The sequence below is a fragment of the Xylona heveae genome (assembly GCF_001619985.1).
Source record: "Xylona heveae TC161 unplaced genomic scaffold L228scaffold_3, whole genome shotgun sequence".
Classification (NCBI taxonomy): Eukaryota; Fungi; Ascomycota; class Xylonomycetes; order Xylonales; family Xylonaceae; genus Xylona; species Xylona heveae.
The window spans coordinates 1,764,901-1,782,148 of NW_017264195.1; the positions used below are offsets into that span (position 1 = coordinate 1,764,901).

General features: G+C 48.1%; 3 protein-coding genes across 3 annotated transcripts; 1 reads left to right on the forward strand and 2 right to left on the reverse strand.

Annotated features, from left to right (window-relative positions):
- Positions 1–2,606: 2,606 nt before the first annotated feature.
- On the reverse strand, positions 2,607–11,061 carry L228DRAFT_218919 (hypothetical protein). Its single transcript, XM_018330199.1, has 15 exons — positions 10,943–11,061; positions 10,401–10,872; positions 10,037–10,345; positions 9,752–9,971; positions 9,580–9,703; positions 7,797–9,529; positions 7,439–7,742; positions 6,094–7,388; positions 5,687–6,043; positions 4,754–5,632; positions 4,627–4,701; positions 4,231–4,568; positions 4,012–4,177; positions 3,639–3,959; positions 2,607–3,591 (listed from the first exon to the last, which is right to left on the reverse strand). The coding sequence occupies exons 1-15, from the start codon at positions 11,043–11,045 to the stop codon at positions 2,749–2,751; spliced, it is 7,539 nt and encodes a 2,512-aa protein (XP_018190043.1). The 5' UTR covers positions 11,046–11,061; the 3' UTR covers positions 2,607–2,748.
- A 1,370-nt stretch (positions 11,062–12,431) lies between these two features.
- On the forward strand, positions 12,432–14,952 carry L228DRAFT_281557 (FAD-binding domain-containing protein). The gene is made up of 5 exons (XM_018335898.1): positions 12,432–12,883; positions 12,940–13,156; positions 13,225–13,619; positions 13,682–14,064; positions 14,184–14,952. Exons 1-5 carry the CDS (start codon positions 12,608–12,610, stop codon positions 14,536–14,538), a joined length of 1,626 nt encoding a protein of 541 aa, XP_018190044.1. The 5' UTR covers positions 12,432–12,607; the 3' UTR covers positions 14,539–14,952.
- Positions 14,953–15,569: 617 nt separating this feature from the next.
- L228DRAFT_281558 (glycosyltransferase family 2 protein) lies at positions 15,570–16,863 on the reverse strand (the record flags this gene model as incomplete). Its single annotated transcript, XM_018335899.1, has 3 exons — positions 15,570–15,748; positions 15,802–16,087; positions 16,148–16,863. 3 exons carry the CDS (start codon positions 16,861–16,863, stop codon positions 15,641–15,643), a joined length of 1,110 nt encoding a protein of 369 aa, XP_018190045.1. The 3' UTR covers positions 15,570–15,640.
- Between the last annotated feature and the right edge of the window lie 385 nt (positions 16,864–17,248).

Consider the following 17,248-nt stretch of genomic DNA (forward strand, 5'->3'; position numbering starts at 1 on the left):
AGATTTGCTGGGAACCCTTCTACCTGGATTTCAATCAAGACCCTTGAACTGGTCGGCTGCCTATGTGTTGCAGCAGCATAAGCGAACATGATTTGTATGCAGCGGACCTACACTGCATCCATCCGGCAACAGCATACATTGTTTTGGGGAACGTGCAGAACTCTTGTATCTTCTCTAAAATGAGAACAATGCTTACTGGAGAAACAAAAACGCGTCTAGCGTTACACAACAATATATAACATGCTAGAATTAACCTGATGATTAGGCACAATGATTGCATATCCCCGAGGTATGATTCGGCTTCGTGAAACTACCGTATATCAAGCATCCGGAAACTCACTGGGCCAAAAAGGAACCGAGTTGCTGGATCCCACAGCACATAGCGCGCAGGGAAAAAGAGGTACGTAATTGCATTTTGGAAAACCAGATCCGTCTTTTGTATCGTGAGGATCATCCATCGATCATCCGCAAATTCCATGATCTTCGGGACTTCTCATCAACCTAAATGATTAAGCACTAAGCCGATACACGGCCGGTCTCCGGAAAAGGGGTGCCACTCTGGCCGTGCGCTCATCCTCAGCTCCTCGTAGGGCCAAAGACTTGGCAAAACATAAATGATCATGCTATGTCTCCCCACGAGCTAGTTACCAAAACTTCTTTTTGCAACCCTCTCATCTGTTTGGCTTTTCCAGAGGCAGGCGCTTTGCAGACGGTATTTTGTGCTATGCCGAAGCTCTACAAATGAATCCAACATGCTGCACCTGGCGCGTAAAGTAATCCGGCAGAATATTGCACCGCGAATACGTGATTATATTAATCTCGTAAAGCTGAGGCAAGATGGGTTTAAATTGTGCTGTGCTCAGACGGTCCAAGGTAACAGAATATTCCGATAGTGTAGCCACTTGACGTCATTTTAAGATCGACAGTCAGATGCTATTGTTGCAGTTAGCACTCGTGCGGACCTGATAAAATAAATCAAGCAACTTGATCATAGATAACTCCTATACGCGTGAATGGCTGCAAAAACCTGAGGTCTAGCATAGTCTATTATTCTGACAGCAGTAAGCTGTCTGCGCAGCGAGGATGACAGATTAATCAACCTCCCAGAACGGTAATCCTGTCAGAGCAGAAGACACCGTCGACCGTGGAGTAGCTTACCGGGCTCAGCCACCAAGGGTCTGTTCAAGGGTAGGTGGGAGCCCCGTTGCTGCGTTTCCTTCAATCTGGGGCGTGGGGCCTGCAGCAGTAAGTCCACCTGCCTCAAGCCACCATGAGTGGGGGAGAAAAAGGAAGAAACCTGGGGAAGGCGTCTGTTGATGTGTCTTCCGTCTGCAGTAAAATTAGTACAAAGTGGGGAAATGGCAAAATAATCATGAAGTAAACAACAACAGACCACGCTCTTCCAAATTAGAAACGATGCAACAAGGCAACTTAGCTCTCCAAGGAGAGAGGCTAGTTATGGTAGAAACAAAATAGACGATAGAGAGCCAAGCAAATCATGCCGACCCGCAATTAACGGGCGCGATGGGGGAACTCGGGAATATCCAATAACGCAAGCATCTCCACTAATCTTTTCCAATCTGCCACGCTGCAGCCACAAAAATTGGACAATTACCTTGCGCAAAGTACCGGTACGAACAGCGTGTTCCACGAGCGAAATCAACAAGCTTGTTCCTGAACAAGGCGTCGTCTATGTTGGCCCTATCTTATGCAGCCACTCCTCGATACGCTGGGAAGCGGTCAAACACATGCAACAACAGGATTGGAGCGAAGAGGTGCCTGGTGTGTGTGCGTGCGTGTGTGTGGAGAGATTTGGAGGGGGAATGCATAATGAGTAATCTCGGGTCCTGAGTAAGGTCAGCCCTAACAAATGGGAGGCTTTCCATTTGGAGATCGCGGGCCTAGACCAATATCATCGCCAAGGACGACTCTAGCCTATCCCCTCAAGCATCGGTGGCATCTCCTCCCTCATGTCGTTGGAAATCTAGCTCCATAGTTTGTGGACACTTTACTGCACCATCTTCCTTTGCGCCGAATCCTGTTCGCCGGGTAGGCGGGGCATCACGGGCCGCAAAAAAGGGCCGACCCGCTCTCTGCGTCTTTGCCTCAGCATCTTGCGCCATCTTGTGAAAGTTGAGAGGTGACCGTGAAAGGATAAGGCTGTACTGTCAGTTAAGACGCTAGATTTTGTACTTGATGTTGTTGGTCTTGTTGCACGGAATAATATGTGTAATTTGCTCCATCATACACAATAAACACATTTTCTGTCAGTTACCCCCACCATTCCTCTTATTCGAGATTGAAAGGGAGTGTGGTTGAAGATCAAAGAAGCTGAAGCCGAGCTGACGCCAGCGGCATAAAAATGTCAGGGCCACAGTCGTCTTACAATGCACACGTCGAGCGGTAAAAATGTAAAGCGGTCATGGCAAAAGGCTCCTGCTTAAGCCACCTATTTAACCAGATTTGGCAAAGTGAAACGAGAAAATGTTGAAGGTTTCACCGTAGGCACAGTTCTATGAATGTGATAGAGAAATTTTGATGGTCTTATCAAGAGTACGAGCAACCATTTGATCATACTACGAAATCGTTCAATTCGAGAAAAGTAAACGTTGCATTGATACCTAGGAGAAAAGGATAAGACAGAAAAGTCAAAAGTCTAAGTACAATTTATGTATGCTTTACAAACTCCGTACAATTAGAAAACTCCAATTTCAAACTTGACGCTTTAACAAGTCAAATATCTCATATCTAAGCGGCCTGGACCTTGCCAGCCAGAGCATCAATGGTTGTATCCTGGCTCATCAGCTCGTTCAATGCGACATTAAGACCGAAGCTGGCGGCAAAGAATGTCCTGAGCTGTGATGCAATCATACTGTCCAAACCATAGCTGGCCAGAGCTTTCTTGACACTAATCTGCTCGCGAGCAACGAAGAGAAGCTTAGCCATGGTATCGACAATGGCATCCATGGCAACCTCCACATATCGTTGATCGTTCTTGTCGATGGTACTCAAGACTTCACCCACCGGCACAGACTCGGTACTCTGCTCAGCGTTCTCAGAACTGCTCTGGAGAGCACGAATCATGGCGCTAACGGCAATATTTTGGGACCATGGGACGTCTTCACCAGCATCTGTGTCGGACTCGACAGGAAGTTTTGCCTTGCTAGGATCAAGTCCCAATAGCAAACTGCTAGGCTCTGCCAAGGCCTCAAATTCCTCGGATTCATTGGCCTTGTCGGGAATGCCGTCGACTATCGCTGCTTCCAAGAGTTCTAGTACTTCATCTATTGGTCTTGTTGCCAAGCCAACCTCCGCATTATCACCTTCCTCCTGGACGGGGCCAAGGGCGATGAAGCGGGCGTTGAAGCCTTGGGATCTCCATTGACGTGCAATTGACTCACGCAAAGTGTCAATGAGTGGATTAAGAGTCAAACCAGAATCACCAAGGACAGACTTGATGGAACCAAGCAAAGTGATGAACCGTGGCGGCGGGCCTTCCTTGACAAGTTCGTGAAGACGCCGTAACTGGTAGCTTTGAGACCGGAACGCTTTTTGATATTGAGCGTGATCGAGACCATCCAATGATTCATCCTATCCAAATTAGAATTGATGAGGAAAACGATGCAGTGTATGCTCACCTCTAGATTGGCCGGTCCTTGAATAATTCCTCCAATGGACTTGCGGAATTTGACCTTCAGCAAATCGACATCGTTAGGCTTCGTCATAGAGCTCTCTACAAATGACAAGGAGACACCCAAATCGGCCAGCTGCTTAGAGTAATCATCAATCCCGGACGCATGAGTCGAGACGGTTTGTGGCTGCGAAATAAAGACGAGGTCTTTTGCACCCTTTTCAGCCAACCACATGCCGATTTCTCTGCCCAGATGGGATTCCAGACAGCCAATGAGAATATAGCTCTCATGTGGACTGCATTTGAGTGTCCAAGCATGGGGAAGAGCCTGGTATGTTCATAAGCGAGAAGACATAAAAGTATTGGTTCGTTATACTTACAGTTTCCTGAGCGGATTGATCAATCCGTAATACTGATTTGCCAAACTTGACGGCATCCATCTCTGGGAAGGACTCATCTCGGATCGCGGACATTGGGAGTACTGAAGCCGGACTTGGAAATTGAATAACTCCTTCGCGATAGAGGGACAACGTCTCCGCGAGGAGGCTACAGCAATGTCAATATGGGAAGAATTCCAGCCAATACGGAGAGATATTTACCTGGAGAACACTTTTGGCTTCTTGGACACGATAAGATCCATATCAAGAGAAACCAAGGCCCAGTTCTGGTCTCGCTGACGGTGCCATAGCTGTCGCCCTTGGTCCTTCTCAGCGGCTATGCGGACGACAAACCCGAGCGGCGACACCATTGCGGACAGCTCATCCACATAGCCCTGGGACTCATGTGCAACTATGATATCAAAGCCTTTTTCTTTTGTGAGTTGAAGCGCATCGTTGACAAAAGACCCTTCGTCTGGCTTGAGCACGTTCTCCACGGGTATTTGGAGCTCGCGCGCGACGGCTTCAGAGCTTTGGTTAGGGCCAATAGAAGCGAAAACCTTGTAAACATTGTAAGCACATGAGGACTAAGGTAATATTGAAGATTGGGAAATTCACCTTTGCGCCTTTCAACTTGGCAATTGTGCTCATGGCGAGGGCGATGTCTTCATCGAGTATGTGCAGAAGCAGGTTCTGTAGAGCGTAATTAGAAAGGCACTCTCCATGTCTGTATTAATCAACTTACATCACCGGCGGAAACCTTGGCAATATGCTTGATCAGGTAAAGAGCCGAACAATATGCAATCGGCATAGTGGTAACTTTTTCAAGGATCTCCCCTGGCCGAAGCAGTTTTATTAGGTCTCGAGAGACCCTCATCTTGGACTGCCAGCCACCTCTGGCAAGTGCAAAAACATTGTCACCCTTGTGGAGCCCAAGAATTCTTGATCCGACACGAGTCACGGTGCCTGTACATTCTCCAGTGAGGGAGAAGCCGGGAACTCCGTCTGCAGATCCAGAGTGTTTAAGTGCAACCGTCTTGAGGTCAAACTCAATCTCTTCGGGTTCGAGTGGCTTCGAAGTGTCGATTCTGTTTGTGAGGATCTCAGCAATGTCATCCGCATATCGAGCCTTCGCAGTAGACTTAATAGCCGGCGGAGCAGTGGGCAGAATACGCTTGATCTGAATCAAGCCATCCAAATAGGTTAATTCCGTCTCCGTTTCGGCCGGTGCTGAAAGTCCTTCGGAGAGTATCAATTTTGCTAATTGACTTTCTTCACCTCCTTTAATGTCAAGCCTCAAAACGACAAATGGGAGTGTCGGATTCTGTGCCTTGATGGCTTGCGCAAAACCAGTAACGAGAACAGATTTCGGAGAATCCTCTGGCTGGAAGCCCGATGGTGTAACCCAGACGATAGATTTCGCATTATCGGACAGCTTTTTCAAGTTGGTGAATTCAGTCTCATTCATGTCTGGGAAGAGAGGTCGCTCTAATTCGGCAAGCATTATGACTTGGCCAGACACGTCTCCAAGTTCGGATAGAGATACGACGTTAATAGAAATGCTCTGTTCTTTAGCAAGGTTTTCAACTTCCGATGCAAGCGCAACTGTCTGATCGCGGTATACCTAAAGACACAATGTTAGCTTCTCAAGCGGACTTCTTCAGAGCAGCATCCTTACTAGTGTCAAAGCTTCGTCCGCCTTGTCCTTGGACACGGAATTCACTGGCTCCGGCTCAATAGCTGTAGAGACCATGACATTCATGAACTGGCTTGGCTGAATGTAGTCGTCCAGCTCAATTGCTGGCCTGGTGAAACCGGTTTCTTTAAGGATAGTTTCCCATTTAGCCACCGTCATGAAAGGAGAGTTGGGTCTTCCATCAGTGTGACCCTTCCAGTAATCTTGGAACCCTCCCAAAACAATCGCCAGCCAGATTGGTTCAATGGTTGTCTCAACAAGGACTAACTTTCCGCCTGGCTTCAGAAGCGATCTTACGTGGGTAAGCGTTTCCTTCATTACAGTTGTGGCATGGAGAACCTAATACACATTAGTCAAGTTGTTCAGGCCAATCGAGGTAGTCCCCTTACATTCGCTGCAATGATAACGTCCATTGAGCCCTTCTCAAAGCCCTGATCGCTAACGTCGCGCTCGATATCGATGGTGGCGTATTTCATGCCGCCATACTCCTTAAATTCTTCTCGAGCTCCACTCAAGAAAAAACTTGAGACATCAGTAAAAGTGTAGCTCCCATAGCGCCTGACTGGATCTTTTCCATTCAAGACAGCTAATATCTCTCGTGTCGCACCACCAGTGCCACCTCCAATTTCCAGGTAATTTGCAGCCGGGGACTTGTGGCCTATCAAATCGATTACCCGTCGCAACTGGACCATAGATCCGCTTGCCGTAGCAGAGTTAGTATATAGCTTGGGCAGAAGCTCTCCTTCCATCAAGACTTCGTGTGCCGACGCTTCATTGTTGAAAATTCTCTCCATATTCTGGTACATCCGGTGCATCAGCTGAGCCTCAACCGCGACAGGTCCAACTTCAGTACAAATCTTGTCAATCAGAGTATCGCGACTGGAAGGGGAGAGTGCTAGCGCTTCCTTTCCGTAGGCAATTTCTCCGCTTTCTGCTTTCTTGACTGTGGCATGCATCCAATCCCAAAATCGTACAAGACCAATGTCAAGCTCCGAGCGATCAACATTAGGTGCAATCTTCGAGACAAACTGAACCAAAATCGCGATGGATGCTTGATCAATCTTTTCGAAGGCCTCAGCGGCCTCGAATGACACGGGAGGAAACATCTCACGCGCGCGCTCTGGGAGAAGCCTGGTGTAGTCTGCCTTCCAGACGGGATGGGTAAACGGAGTAGCACCGGCATTTTCAGCCTGCCTAGAGCTTTTCACAGGCTCAGCCACAACATTACCAATATCCATCACTACTTTGCCAGAACTAGAGATGAGCTGAACACGGGCCTCGAGGTTTCCTGTATCCGTTTGCTTGCCCCAGGCCATTGCCGAACCATCAATATCTTCGATCGCCTCGGAAGACACAGGAATTGACAGTCTCGATAAAGTTATAGGCCGAACCAAGTTATGGGCATTACGAGGCTCGCCTCGTTTTGCTGCAATTAAGCCAAGCTGAATGCATGCATCAATTGCAGTGGGATGAACCTCATAAGAGGATTCGCCGATAGGCCGACCTGTGCTTGGGAGGAGTGCAATTTGTGCACCTGCCTTGTTCCCCACAGGGTTGGTGCGCAAAAAGCTCATTGCCTGAAAAGCGGGCCCATATTCTAGACCGAGGCTCGCGAATCTTGAATACCAGGCGTCTGCTGAAACCGGCTTCGGCGTCTCAGCCATATTAACCTGAGATTTTGTGCCTTGAACGCATTAGTGATGGGCATGCAATCGTAGGGACGATGTGACGTACTGATATTTTGACTCTGAATGCTGACAAGACCAGAGCAGTGTACTGTGGTGCGGCCGTCCGCGATAGAAACAATCTCAAATGCCTGAGAGAATCTTGATTGACTAGAACCTTGCTCATGAAGACTTATGACGAGCTCAGTGTCGGAAGCCGACACACCTAGGAGAACAGGGTCCTCAAATGTGACAGCCGGAAAGTGATATCCTGAGATACGTTCGTTGCCTTCTTTCTCAGAAAACATTTGCTTCACGGCTTCCATCGCCATAACAAGGAAGCATGCAGGAGAAAGCGTTGTGGTTCCTCGAACCTGGCATTGAATCAGCCCAAGATTAGTCTTTAAAATGAAATCTTTCTTGCTCACCTTGCAATCCTCAAGCCATGGAACATCTTGGACAGTAATAATATTTCTCCAGCTTGGGCTACGCGGGGAGCAGCCCGGGATTCTTGAGCCGAGAAGGTCATGCCGTAGAAATTTGCGTTCCTTCACCTCACGATGAATTCTGTTCTCATGCCAGAAAATATCTTTATACTGGTATCGATAGGTTGGCAGGTCGGGAATAACATGTCCCTTCCTCTGAGAACCGGTTTTCTGGTCTCGAACGGCGTTGATCTCATCAAAATTGATGTCGACGCAGCGAGTGAATAGAGTTCCAGCAAGAGAGAGAGCGCATGTTACCGCATCCTTTCCACGTGTCAGGACAGAGCTATAACCTGGAAATTTCTTGCCCTTTGACTTCAGCAGCGACTCCAGTTGCCGAATGGGACCAGCAAGAGCTGAATGAGGGCCAACTTCAACAAGCATGTCCACAGGAACGTCAGGAGTTGAGACGAGATCTTCCAGTGCGGTCGTGAATAGCACTGGATTCTCAAGATTCTCTCTCCAGTATGCTGCGTCAAGACCATCTCCCTGGAAGCGCTTGCCATACACGGAAGAAAAGAATGTCTTCAATGGGCGTTGGAGCCTAACACGGTCATTTGCAATCTGTTTCAGGCCATTAGATGTTGCAGACTCGTAATATTCCGAGACCTCTTTCATGTGGGGAGAATGGTACGCTTTGCCTCCAGTTTGGAGGACCCTTGCAAACACGCCCTCTGCAGAGACATCCTTGGTTATCTGGTCTATCGTCTCGGGATCGCCACTTATAGTCACACCCTCGGGAGAGTTGACTGCGGCTACCTTGACTATACCGTCGTAGTTACTCAGACGGGGCTCGATCGCATCTCTGCCAAGACCAATAGCAGCCATTGACCCCTTCTTGGTAATCTTTGTGACTGCCTTTCCTCGATAATATGCAGCGACAATTGCTTCCTCGCCGGTGATGATGCCGGATGCATATGCAGCACCAAGTTCGCCAGAAGAATGGCCCATAGTAGCCACTGGCTCAATATTCCAGGAGGCAAGCAACTCGACCAATCCAATCTGAAGGGCTGTGCAAATTGGCTGAGAGATATCCGCATTATTTACACGACTCGTCTCCTTTGGCTCTTGGAGGAGATCGAGAAATTTCCATGAAGGAGGTTCATCCAGAGACTGGAGAATGTCGTCCAAGGTCTCAATGGTTTGCTTGAATATAGGGAAGCGGAAGATGAGCTCCTTGCCCATTCCAGCCCATTGCGCTCCTTGTCCCGTAAAAATGAAGCCTAGACTGGAAGGCTCCTGGATAACGGTGCTCGCGTGAGTCACGTTGTTTGCTTCAAGGCTTGTAGAGAGACTGTCTTGATCGGAAACGGCAAAAGCTTTATGAAGGAAACGCGACCGACGCGCGCCAAGCGTATACGATAGGTCTGCGATACTATACTCGCTTGCAACATTTCGTAGTGCCTCAATGTTGTTTTCGAGAGAGTCTTTGTCATGGGCAGAGAACGGTAAGAGGTACTCGGGTGGAATCTCTGAGGAAACGGGCTTTTCTCCCGAATCGACAAGGCGCTGTCCGTGCTTGTAATTTGGAATGAAGCTCTCGACGCCTTCAAGAATAACATGCGCATTGGCGCCACCAAACCCGGAGGAAGCTACACTCGCACGGCGAACAGGAATATGCGATGGCCATGCAGTACTTTCAGTGACGATCTTGAACTTATTCGCGTTGAAGTCGACTGGCTTCGATTAGCGCCAAGCTTCAGACAAAGACAAATATGGAACTCACTTCGAGGATTAAGATTCGTCACACCCGTTGTAGGTGGAATAATGTTTTTCTCGATGGCAAGGACGGCTTTCATGAGTCCTGCAAGACCGCTTGTTGGCTCAGAATGCCCGACATTCGTTTTTACCTAGATATATTAGAATTGTTCAAAGGCCAAAGGTGGGGCGGAACTAACTGATCCGATGAGAAGAGGTTTGTCGAGAGTCCTTCCTTTTGAAAACACCCGTGAGATAGCGGATAGCTCAAGCGGATCTCCGACTGGTGTTCCAGTGCCATGGCATTCGTAGTAGCCAGTCATGTCCGGATCAAGCGTGCCAGCACGCGCATAAGCGTACCGCATAGCGGCTTCTTGGGCTGCTGCGGACGGATGAGTTATTCCGCTATTTTTCCCGTTGCTAACCATCCGTGTTAGCCCGTATCCAAGTGTCGGACAGGCAAAGAGGGGAATATCATTACGTACGCATTTACAGCCGTAGCTCTAATGACGGATCGGATTGGATCCCTGTCTCTGACAGCGTCTGAGAGCCTCTTCAGATAGAAAACGCCAAAACCATCGGCACGGCCATAGCCATCGCCGCTAGCGTCAAATGTGTGGCACTGAGAAGTGGGTGAGAGGGCGCCTAGTTTGTCCAAAAATATCTGCATATCTGGTGACAAGATCAAGTTCGAGGACCCAACCAACGCCGCTGAGGACTCGCCGGATTGCAAAGATAAACATGCCAAATGTAGTGCGTAGAGAGAAGCAGAACAAGCAGTGTCGACAGTCATACTAGCGAAAAGTCTCAGCGAAATCTCAGAGAAAAGAAGGATGCTTGATAGCTCACCTCGGACCTGTCAGGTTAAATACATAACTGACGCGGTTCGACAAGAAGGGAGCAATTGCACTGGTGGCGGTATAGGGTTTCGTGTATTCGGAGTCCCTGACCTCGCCAAATAGGTGATCATGATTGAAATTTCCCATGAAACAACCAGTGTTAGTGCCAGAGATTGACTCCAGAGTTGCACCAGCCGATTCCAAGGCTTCATAAACAACTTCAAGGATTTTTCTTTGGGCGGGGTCGAGGGTCATTGCCTCAACCGAATTGATTCCGAAAAAGGCAGGGTCAAAAAGCTTTGGGTCATCCTGAATGAAGTAACCGCCTTTTGTTGTCAAACTTCCAGGCCGGCTACGGTTCGGATGGTAGTAAGCGTCGATGTTGAATCGATTCGCTGGAAAGTCACTATGTGCAGATCGCTTTTCCATCATCAATTCCCAAAATTTGGAAGGATTGACGGCGGTCCCAGGCCAACGACATCCTGAAAACCGGAATCTAGAGTTATTGTCGATTCTCATATTGGGAATGGTAAAGAGATTGCAAACACTTACCCATGCCAACAATTGCAATAGGCTCCGCAATGGGGACTCTTGGGGTCTCCATACTAGCCACGCCGGCCAATGCCGCATTGCTATCAAATTCTTCCGGCTCCATGGTTGACAGCAGTTGTCGACCTAGGCTGCTGGTAAGAATGGAGAAGGAATAATTGAGACTGCGGGTGGCTCAGGTATTTTATCTAAAGGGCGAAGGTACCACTCGGCCCAAGCCGGCTTCGTGGGACAGGAGTATGGGCTGTTATCCAAAGCGCGTCATGATTCCTTGTTTTCAATTTTTTTTATAGTGTATCCTGAGCGTCACGTAGCGGCATAATGCCGTAAAGGAACATTGCCATAAGTGGCAAACGCTGGTCCATGATTCGCTATGTAAGTGTACAGCAAAAAGCAGAGCGGTCGTCCAAGCATTGCATCAACCGATATCATTTCAGACTCAGGAGCCAGGTAAAACTAAGCTGGGGTCAGTCAGATTCAGCTCCGGAAGCAAATTCCACCATAATGAGTTAGGAGTAACTAGCACTTACTCCGGCCGTATAGGGTTCCCCCACAAAAGTGAATGTGGGGACAAGGGAGGGTACGCGTATGAGTGGTGTGCGGGTGTGGTCCGCATCGTGTTACATTTCAATTTCGTAGGCATATTTGTTGTATCAGCCTTATTACTCGGATCTCTTATTGTGGTTCACCACGCTGAATAGATGCTTGAGATATGCTGGAGTACAATTTAGCCGATGAAAAGCGGCCGGGGTGCCATCTCCCGCCACAAGGGGGGACCGGACCGCATCCGGCTGCCGTTTTTAGGGCCGTTCACTCGCTAAGTCCCCAGTTAAACCCCTGCGCCAAGCACAGGCCCTTATTTCCATAATCCAGTTACGAACAGCAATGCTCTCACTCATGCCATTCCCAATGCCCTTTTCCTGATGATAGTATACTAGCATCATTTCTCGGACAGGCGTGTCACTATCTGTAATTTCACTTTTGCACCATCGTACATATACAATGGCAATACTGCAATGCATTAACCAGCGGAGCCGGAACGCCCCCCAGGGTTCGTGTCCGCATGGGAAATGGGAAATGGCAAATGGCAAATAGTATCTTGTCCAATAGACTCACTCGGATCTCGAAGGCTCCTTTCGTACATGGGTGGTGCTACTCTGAATGATCTTAGTATGGACGGATGCTAAAGTCTGTCAACCTCTTTGGCGCTGACAGGCTTGCTGTTAGGGTTTGTGGCGCTCACTCGGTGCCTAGGATAAGGCCCTACTGAAGGTTGACTACGAAGAACTACGTTTGATGTGGGGCATCACAGTCAAGGAGCGGGTCGAGCCATATCACCTCCCCGCATCTCTCACACATTGAACACACGTCTTTACTGACGGCCGTTGCCATATGTCCTGGGAGACGAGTGATACTGGTTAGCTTTTGCAAGACCTCGGTCACTCAGTGGAGCGATGACGCCCATTACTCTCCGCCAATATCGCTGGTGCCAAGAAAGGCATAGGCTGATGTTCCTTCTGTGATTTAAAATAGATGATATCATCAATTTTTATGTTCTGATATCCCCTTCAGGAGATTGCCACTCGTTCGTCAGCCCTTTATGAGGATGAAGCCGCAACCTTAGACTGCCATCTGGAAGTTGAAGACTCTTCTCAGCAATCAGTAACCATGCTGGGGGCACGCCTGAATTTGGCCGTCCTTGCTCTGTGCGGGATCTTTAGCCAAGGTATTGCAGTGAACCGTTTCGGAGGCAATGTTGCGACACCTAATAATATTGCGGCCGATGTCAAGTCTGTCCTGGGCCCAAAGCTCTCCCAAAATGCTACGATAGCATTGCCCGGTGAGCCGCTCTTCGACGAGCTTATTACCCGTTACAGTGACTATGACCGGCCGACCTTTAGTGTATCGATTGCAGTCGCTACAAAGGAAGATGTTCAAGCAGCTGTATGTGTTTCCCCGACAGACGTGCTGAAGAGCTTTTGCAGAATAACATCATTCAGGTTGCATACGCCCGCTCGAAGGACATGCCATTTCTTGTCCAGTCAGGTGGGCATGGATTGACTACTTCGACCCAGACCGTCCAAAATGGGATGCAAATTAGTATGAGGAGATTAAACTACACCATTTTTGATCCGGAAACCGAGATCATGAGAGTTGGAGGCGGCGCCGTCACAGGGGAACTCGCAAACGCATCCTATGCTTTGGGATATGAAGTTAGTAAGTAATTATTTTCTCAATCTTTGGGAGAAACCATATCAGCACAGGAGCTGATTAGAGGGGAATAGCTGTCGGCTCCTGCCCTTGCACCGGGGTCATGGGCGTGGGTTTGGGAGCAGGCATTGGACGTCTTCAAGGCATGTATGGCCTTCTGATGGATAACATTGTGGCTATAACAATGATGTTGCCTGACGGTACCATTGAGAGAGTGACCGCCGAAAGCAATCCGGACCTCTGGTGGGCAGTCCGCGGTGCCGGGCATAATTTCGGAATCGCTCTTGAAGCCGAAGTTCAGCTTCATCCCCAGGTGAACGACGGCATGCATTATGTTGCTGATATGGAGTTTCCTATCAGCAAGACTGTGGAAGTCTTCAAGCTATTGAATCTTATATCAGCCAACGAGATTCCTAAACAATTAGCTTTCTTTATTACCGGGCATGCCCCGGGGCCTGGATCCGGTGTGGTGAGTACCGATACGCAGACACTCGCTGGAAATGTGTTAGAGCTGATAGCAATTTGTGATAGCCTGTCATCAATATCGATTTTGTGTGGCACGGTACGAAAGAGTCCGCTCGAGAGCATCTGCAGCCATGGCTTGACCTTAAGCCTCTGTATAAAAAGGAAGAATATGTGAACTGGGCGTCCCTCCCCTGGGTCACCTATGGAGGTCTCAACAATATCCTCTGCAGTCAGCCTGGTGGACAGCGAAACTTCTACGCAGCAAACGCCGCAACGTACGATATCTCCGCCATGGCAAGCCTCTGGAATGACTGGGAAAAAATGAGCATCAAGTACAATGGAACGGCCAAGTTCCTGCTCATGTTCCAGACCTTCGCTCAACAAGCAGTCAAATCTGTCGACCCCGACTCTTCTGCCTTCCCATGGCGCAAGGGCTCTGAACATTTCTTGTGAGTATAATGTTCCTAGAGTTTCGACTTGATATTCCTATAATTTGAAGCTATTTTCGCGCGGAACTCGCATCATGAAGCAAGCGCAGACAAGGAGTACTAACTCAAACCCATCATAGGCTCATTCAAGCCAGCTATACGGACCTTTCTTTACGTGCTGAGCTGGATATCTGGCTGCGTCAATGGCAAACACTCTTTGTTGAGACTAGTGGCTATGGTCGGCTTCAGCAATACGTGAACTATGGACACGGCTACCGTGATCCCATGGAGGCCTTGTACGGGTACGACAGGTGGCGAATTGAAAAGCTATATGGTCTGAAGGAGAAGTACGATCCTGATGGACTTTTCGATTCGTACCAACCCATCCGCACAGACAAAGCATCTCTCCTTGCTGCGGCTCGTCCGCAACTCCACACATATAAGCCGTTTGGCCAAGGTGTCGTTGACCAGGAAGTTTTGCACACCGAGTTGTGAACACAGCAATGTGAGAGTGGATTCCGACGCACTTCTGATACCGCCAACTTGCAAGCTGCTACCATACCATTTTTTCGCCTGGCGAAGGCAAAGAGTAAATATGCATCGAATGGATTCTGAAATATCATGCTCAGGAAAGGAAACGGATGCTAAACGAATAAATGCAAATATAGACTTGGCCGTGTCTTATATTTTTCTTGGTTTCATGGAGCAAAACAGGGCGTTGAATGGGTTTCTTTCTGGATACTTTAGCGCTCCTTACTATGATTTCTCTATTGGTCAGCCACACTCCAGAAAATATAAATATAAGTATGGTTAGATGTGTTGCAAGAAATGTCACTCTCTCTTTACCCTTGAAGCCGATTAACTGCCGCTTCCCATTTTTCTTTAGCCGGATTGACCGTGAGAAAGTTCGTACGCAACAGTATTTACTGAAGTGATGCGTCATGAGGATTCGAAGTGTACTTAGTACCACACAATCGTGTGCTGATACAACGGATCTTGGGTCGGACCGGTTCTAAGTCAGTAGAAAGAGTATCAATACTAATTCAGCTACTCTCCGAACAATACAAAGTCATTACAAGCTTGAAGCATGACAAATAAAGGACACATTACTCAAAGCACTTGATCTCCCATATGTCACGACCATCATGCACCGGCAGCAATAGTCATAGGTTCCCAACATGCGTACGTTCGCGCTTCATCTCGTCTCGCGGCAGATTACGTGGATATCAGCGAGTTCTAAGTAAGCATCTAGTCAGTGAGCAGATGTCTTTTCTTTGATACCCATTGGATTGAGAAAAGACACAAAGGTTCAGCCGCACGACGGTGTAGGATCAAATCCGGAGGATTTGTCGCTTGCGAATGGGTAGATTTTCCAGTAGAAGAATAGGTCCCCAGATTCGATACCTAGACTAGCTTTATTTACTGATTAGAGAGTTGAAAGATATGAATGATGATTTGGGGGCATTAATGTATTCAAAAGCAAAAAAAAAAAAAAAAAAAATAGCAGACAAAATGGAAATATCGATAGCTGGGGATCCTATCGCAGAAAGCCTATGACGCGAGGGAGGGGAGCACCAAGGCCTGGCGTCGAGGCTGTTTAGCCGGATGAAGTAAGAGGCGTCTTTTCGCTGTCGAGAACGTCAGTCTCGTGTTCAGACAGCGCGACGCTGGAATGATTGACATCGTTTCTGCTGCCCCAAGAGGTCTCGAGAGAAGTTAGTTAAGTAAAAGCAAAAGAGGGATAGAGATACATGCCACAGAGAGTGTGAATAAGGCATAGTACTTGATCAATCCATGGAAATATCCGAAGAGGATGGTGATCGGAAAGTACACCAGGTCGAATGGGTATCGAGCGAAATGAGGAACCAATTTGACAGCTTTGCAGGACACGAGCCATACTAAAAACGAGGTCATCAGTCGAACCCGATTCAGGGGAGACACGTTCTCAGAAGCCCGATAAAGCGAATAGATGAGGGCTGGATCGTGGACAAGAGAGCAAGAAGCAGTGGTGACTTGAACAGCGTACGTTGACCAAGGTTGCTTCCTGCTAACGTTGTTAGTAATTTACTTCTCTTACTCTTCAGGGGAAATAAGCTCAACTTACTTCCAAATGTGACGCTCAAGAACAATGCTCTTGTAGTTGCTACGCCAGTTGCTGCGGCACCAACGGAGGCATTGCGAAAGAAACTTGGAATTGGTTTCGAGAGTCGTCTCAATCTCTACCGAAGATTGAAAGCAGATTTTCCAGTTATGAGAAACTAAGAACCGGGTGACGTAGTTGTCGTCATCGGCGTTCAATAGATTTCCGTTCCAGGTTTCGTTGCAGTATCCGTGGAGGAATTCGGCGCTCTGGATGATAGGAGTTCGAATGACGACGGTGCGGCCGGACAGACAAGAAATACCGCCGTCCATGTGCATAGTAGCGGTGTTCTCAAAGTTTCTGCGCTCAATATAGCATGCACCAAGGTATTCCCAGATTCTGCCAACAAAGGAAAGATGTCTGGCCTTCCGGATGCGCTGACTGGTGCCAACAGCTCCAACCTTGGGATCTTCAAAAGGTGCAAGGACATGTGCCATGAGGCTGTCAGGCCATATCACGTCGTCGTCGGCAAGGATAGTGATGCGGGAGCGTATCATTGGAATTGCCTGGCGGAGCTGGAGTCGCTTGTTACGCTGACCAGCGGTAATCACCCGGATCGAGGGATCGATAGAGTGTACCAATTCCTCGACGTGGTCTATGCAGTCGAGAACAGTGACTACAATGATCTCTAATGGAGATGATTTAATGCAATTCAGGATGGTTCGTGTGAATTCGTGCATTTTCCCCCTCTCGCAGATAGTTGGGATGATAACTGTGACATCTTCTGAGGTATTTGAAGGATATCTGGGAAGTGGAATGGCGTTGAAGGTCCAAGATGCAATGCAATTGACAATGAACCGAACATAACGTATCATCCTAAATGAAGGTGAGAATCTCATATCATAATCAAGCTCACAGGAGGCTTTACCAAAGGATGAGAAACACTCCTTGCCATGAATTCATATCGACGTTCTTTAGCAGAGGAATTGTTCTTTGAGTTGGTGACTAGCTTATTGATTGTCAGTGTGGTGTAACATGGATATGGCACTGAGTTCTTACGAGAGATTTAGACTGTCTTTAGATGTTTCAGACACGTCTCCTGTATGATTTGACACTCAGTAGAAG

What these genes read in the sequence shown, in the direction of transcription:
- L228DRAFT_218919 (XM_018330199.1), bottom strand. Translation starts at nt 11,045, where the DNA reads ATGGAGCCGGAAGAATTTGATAGCAATGCGGCATTGGCCGGCGTGGCT. An exon ending in CCAAGTTGAAAGGCGCAAAG is followed by an intron (nt 4,569 to 4,626) that starts GTGAATTTCCCA and finishes AATGTTTACAAG; the next exon opens with GTTTTCGCTTCTATTGGCCC. An exon ending in ATCAATCCGCTCAGGAAACT is followed by an intron (nt 3,960 to 4,011) that starts GTAAGTATAACG and finishes TGAACATACCAG; the next exon opens with GCTCTTCCCCATGCTTGGAC.
- L228DRAFT_281557 (XM_018335898.1), top strand. Translation starts at nt 12,608, where the DNA reads ATGCTGGGGGCACGCCTGAATTTGGCCGTCCTTGCTCTGTGCGGGATC. An exon ending in CGGGGCCTGGATCCGGTGTG is followed by an intron (nt 13,620 to 13,681) that starts GTGAGTACCGAT and finishes AATTTGTGATAG; the next exon opens with CCTGTCATCAATATCGATTT. An exon ending in AAGGGCTCTGAACATTTCTT is followed by an intron (nt 14,065 to 14,183) that starts GTGAGTATAATG and finishes AACCCATCATAG; the next exon opens with GCTCATTCAAGCCAGCTATA.